General features: G+C 49.1%; 1 protein-coding gene across 1 annotated transcript in view; it reads right to left on the reverse strand.

Moving 5' to 3' along the window:
- Window positions 1-5,402, reverse strand: part of Eef2k (eukaryotic elongation factor 2 kinase) — a 60,426-nt gene that overhangs the window by 5,616 nt on the left and 49,408 nt on the right. Inside the window, exons 14-16 of the mRNA XM_026781149.1 lie at window positions 2,873-3,007; window positions 2,539-2,727; window positions 862-986 (exon numbers count right to left, since the gene is read on the reverse strand). Coding sequence (XP_026636950.1) covers window positions 862-986; window positions 2,539-2,727; window positions 2,873-3,007 — 449 coding nt within the window. The remainder of the gene's footprint in view (window positions 1-861; window positions 987-2,538; window positions 2,728-2,872; window positions 3,008-5,402) is intronic.

A 5,402-nucleotide genomic window follows, 5' to 3' on the forward strand; every position in this document is an offset into this window, starting at 1 on the left:
CAAAGTCAAGTCTTCATGCGCCAGGCAAATAATTTATTGACCAAGCTATCTCCCCAGCAAAGGAGATGAATTCTTGATACTAAAGAGAAGGTGCCTGCTGAAGAAATGTGTCTCCCAGCCCCCCTTGGTTTTTTGAGACAGGGTTTCTCTGTGTAGCCCTGGCTGTAGTGGAACTAGCTCTGTAGACCAGACTGAGGTCCTAGGTTTAATCTTAAGTTTAAACACTGCATCATCATAAGAATACAAATTAAAACAAGAGTAGGGAAAAGCAGTCACAATCACCCAAAATTCTATTTTCGACAGACAATCATACTGAACTGCATAACCTTTTCTGGTTCCCCCCTGCTCCAATCAAATCTTTACATATGCTGTAAAGACTTCCATCTATGGTATATTTTATGTGTGAGGCACTGTGGGAAAGGTATTTGATCTTCATTGGTGTGCCATTAGAGAGATACTATCATCATTGTTCCTATTTCACCAAAAGAAGAAACTGAGGCCAGAGAGGTAAAGTAACTTGCTGAAAGTCACTGAGGTGGACTCAGAGCTAAGCAGAGCTAAGGCTAGAAGCCATGTCTGTTTGTCCTGAACCAAAGAAAAGTGACCTGCCAACAGGGGGTGGGCTCAGAGGTTGGGAGCACTGGCTTCTCTTCCAGAGGTCCTGAGTTCAATTCCAAGCAACTACAAGGTGGCTCACAACCATCTGTAATGAGATCCAGTGCCCTCTTCTGGTGTCCAAGCATACACACAGGCAGTACACTATACATAATGAATTATTTAAAAAAAAAGAAAAAAGAAAAAGAAAAAGCAACCTGCGTGGCCCAGATTATCCCAACATCAACCACACGACAGCCATAGTACCTGTCTGGGCTGAGGTTCAGGCCGGTGTCAAAAGCTCGGGCCACTAGGATCATGGACTGCCTATCACCAGCTTCTGCCGCCTTCAGTAAGTAATCAAAGCCTTTTGTCTTGTTCTCCTCTGTGTCCTGTCAAAGGGAAAGGACACAAACAGCATTTGAGTGTCTGAGGGAGACCGCAAGGGCTCCTTTGTCAACCTCCAGTTTCTTAAGTCTTTGTGAGAGTTCTGGGCTGGGAAGTTCACGTCCACGGCTTTCAGGATATCGATGAGCTTGTTTAGCTACCCCACCATGGGTTTAGGAAACTAAATGTTTGCCAGGCTTTGTGGCAGGCACCTTTAATTCCAGCACTCAGGAAGAGGCAGAGGTAGTTTGAGGCCAGTCTGGAGCTAGTTCTAAGACAGCCAGGGCTACACAGAGAAACCTGGTCTCAACAAAACAAAACCCTACATTTGTATTGTGTTTACTTATTTATTGTGTGTGTCAGCTTGCATGTGCCACAGTCTATGTATGAAGGTGGGAGTTGGCTCTTTCCTTCCACCATGTGGGACCCAGGGATTGATACTCAGGATCTCAGACTTTGCAGCAGGGGCTCTTACCCACCGAGTCATCATGCTGGCCCAATTTCAAAATATCTTAAACAATCCAAAAAAGAAACACCAAACTCCACAAACCACAGATTTTCTCTATACACTTATCTCTCCGGCCTACCCCGTCGAGAGGCAATGACCCGTCCACTCTCTGCCTCTGTGGGCTCTGAATGTGTCATATACATGGACTAGAGTGATTTAACATGTGGCATTTTGTCTGGCTCCGTCACACAGGTTGGAGCACATGCCTGTGCTTCATTCTCCTGATCAAACACTGCTCCACCTGTCTCTATTCACACCAGAGAGGGACTGCTGCTGTGACGTTCATGTGCACACATACATGCACACATACATGCACATACACAGCTGGCTGTTTCAGACAGGATCGTAGCCTGTAGCTCAGGCTGGCCTGGAATTCACAATCCTGCCACAGCCTTCTGAGCACCGGGATGACAGGGACATCACCATGCCTGGCTTTGGATGTTTTGTTTGTTTCGTGGAGACTATAAGAGACAAAGAAGGAATCTCCCCAGGGCCTCCAAAAGACAACCATGGTAATTTACCAGGATGTGGGAATTTGTTATGAGGGTCTCAAGTAACTGGTACATTTCTGAAACTACATCTGAGTAGCCAGTCAAAATAGTTAACTCACTATTTAGAAAATGAGAGCAAGGTGGTGGTGGCGCATGCCTTTAATGCCAGCATTTGGGAGGCAGAGGCAGGCGGATCTCTTTGAGTTCGAGACCAGCCTAGTCTACAAGAGTGAGTTCCAGGACAGTCAGAGCTACATAGTCAGGCCCTGTTTTGAAAAGAGCAAACAAAGCAGGGCGATGGTGGCGCACGCCTTTAATCCCAGCACTCGGGAGGCAGAGGCAGGCGGATCTCTGTGAGTTCGAGGCCAGCCTGGTCTACAGAGCTAGTTCCAGGACAGGCTCCAAAGCCACAGAGAAACCCTGTCTCGAAAAACCAAAAAAAAAAAAAGAAAAGAGCAAACAAAACGAATCCTCCGGGAGGTGACCACCGGAATAGGGGTAGTAAGTGATGGACTGGCTGAGCACTCCACTTTAGGTCGGGGCCACACATCCCCTCACCTTCAGAGAGACATCAGCCAGGATGTGGTGGGGCAGCTGAGAGTACATAAGTCCCAGGCCCACGATGGCCTCCAGTTCTCCCAGGTCAGCTGCGTGCTCCAGGTGGAAGATGGCTGACTCTCGGTCCCATTCTTCACCCTTCTCACAGAAGCGCCCACCCTCGTGGTACCGTACCATGGCCAGATGGACCTGCCACAGAGACAGCAGTGTTGTTCTGGCTGCCTAGGAGGCCAAAGCCATGCCTAAGGGCAGCCCAGCCAGCCTGCAAGAAGAAGCAATTAGTGGAGGAGCGGAGCGAGCCCTGCATGGGCTCTGGAATGGGCATCCCTCATACCTTCCCCAAAACAGACTTCCCGATTTTCCTTTCGAGGTCCAGAGCGTTTAGCCTTTGCACTTCGAGGGCCACAGCTGAGGGCCTCGGCAGGTGCAGACGGGAGGAATTGAGCAGGTTCCACGTCTCCACAGAGACCTGATGGGAGAGACCAGGTGGATGGAGTTTCAAGGCCAGAGAAGTGAGGGGCTGGGGCTGGGTGTGCTGTCAAAGAAGTCATCATAAAAACGGGAGGCTGGCTGGCAGGCAAGGGGAAGGAACCCCAGGGGCATCTAACTTTGCTGGACAAGAGTGGCCCCCAATTCTTTTGATTTGTTCCTGACAATTTGAACAAGAGCCTTGTTATGTAGTCCAGAAAGACTCTGAACTCACTATGTACTTAGGCTGCTTTGCACCATGATCTCCCAATCTCCCTTCCTCAGACTATCAAGTGCTAGGATTATAGTGAAGCATCCCCCCCCATCCTCCAGACCCATCCCCAGGGCTCCAATTCTTTCTTTTTCTTTTATTTAGCTTTTGTTTTTGTTTTTTTACTTTTTTTTAATTCATGTATTGCTTTTATTTTTATGGTATGCTTACACATGTGTGGGGTGCGTGTGCTCATGTGTGTCTGCCCCCCCTTTTTTTTACTTTTTTTAAAAAAACATTTATTTATTATGTATACAATATTCTGTACTGCGTGTATGTCTACAGGCCAGAAGGGGGCACCAGACCTCATTACAGATGGTTGTGAGCCACCATGTGGTTGCCGGGAATTGAACTCAGGACCTTTGGAAGAACAGGCAATGCTCTTAACCACTGAGCCATCTCTCCAGCCTCCTTGTTCTTGTTTTTAAGATACAGTTTCTCTGTGTAGCCTTGACTATCAGTCTGGCCTTAAACTCGTACTCAGTTGCCACCAGCTCATGGGTACTGACAGAGGGCGGCCACAGGACACAATGACCCGCGGAACAGACCACAGTGGCCCCGAGAAACACTTTCTCTCTTTTATCAGCCTGAAGCTGCAGCTGAGGTTCGACGCTAAGCCTTCTCTCCTAGCTTCTTCACGACAGGCCCCAGCTAAGACTGACTCCCACAAACACGCTGGCTTTCTCTGTGACTCAACCAAGATAAAGTGAGCAACGCCAGGAGGTATTTCAGGAGCACAGGCAGCTAAACTCTCTGCAGCCCTGGAGCAAGAAGGACCCAGCCCAGAGCGCCAGCAGTGACTCAGCCTGGCAATTCTGTCCTGCTCCAGGCTGAGAAGCCTTCATCTGACCACCAGCTGAGGAAAAAGAATCCAGCCAGCTGGGGCGGCCGGGTTAGAAAGTGCCTCTGGGCTCCAGATATGGGCACCAGGCTTCGGGGGGGGGGGGCTCTGCAGGCAGGAGGGACCCACTTAGCAAGCAGTGAGAGGTGTGGTGTTCACACTGTGTTTGAGAATCGGAGAATAATGAGGCCATAGGGCCAGCCTTTCCTAAGCATGCCTGACAGCTGCCACCACTCAGACACTTGTCATTCACAGGCGGCCAAAGGACAAGCGCACTCAAAGCAGCAGGTAAAATTACCCTCGGCTTATGTTAAGTATATATGAAACATACATGATGAATCTCACGGTTAGACTTTGGGTCCCTCTCAAATTGTCTAATTGTGTATATGCCAAGAGTATCCCCCCATTTTTTTCTTTTAATCTGTGAGACTGGGATGCTGGCTTAGTGGTTAAAACATCTGCTATACAAGCATGAGGGTGAGGTTCCTATCCCCAGAAGCCTGATAGGAATGGCAGCCAACCCGTAATTACAGCCCTAGAAGGTAGAGGCGTGATCCCCAGAGCAAGCTGACCAGTAAAATGAGCCAGATCAGTGTGCTCTGGGTTTGATTGAGAGGCCCTGCCTTGAAGACTAAGGTATAAGAACAATAAAGGATGATCCTATTATCAACCTTGGGTTCCACATGCATGGCCAAACACGCATACCCACACACTTGCATGCACACACACAGAAAAAAAAAATGGAGAAATAATCTGAAATTCAAAGTATTTCTGAGCCCAAGCATTTCAAATAAGGAACACACACACCCTGGAGTAGCCAGGTAAGTGGGAAAAGTTGCCCAGGACTCCAGTTTTCTCACATAAAAGCGGTGATGAGCAACTTAGCAAATGTCTCACTGGGTGGTGGCAAGGAGAAGCGGCCGATGCTGTGACCTTCTGGTCAAACTCTCTAACATGAGGCTGTCCTGGTGACCTTTATCCAGGACCATCTCTTTCCCCTTCCCCAGGAGTCTCTTGGCACCCTGCCCAGGACATGACCTCCAACCTGCCCTTTGCAAAATGGACGTGCATAAGGTGGAGGGGTGGGCTGTGTGCCAGGAGGAGGGCAGAACACAAAAGCCAAAAGAGGCAGGCCTGTTCTTATGGGCACATACCCGTCCATAGCTACCCGCCTATTCCCATAGGCACATACCCGTCCATAGCTGCCTGCCTGTTCCTATGGGCACATACCCGTCCATAGCTACTCGCCTGTTCCCATGGGCACATACCCGTCCATAGCTGCCC

This window comes from Microtus ochrogaster, chromosome 8 (assembly GCF_000317375.1).
Source record: "Microtus ochrogaster isolate Prairie Vole_2 chromosome 8, MicOch1.0, whole genome shotgun sequence".
NCBI classification, from domain to species: domain Eukaryota; kingdom Metazoa; phylum Chordata; class Mammalia; order Rodentia; family Cricetidae; genus Microtus; species Microtus ochrogaster.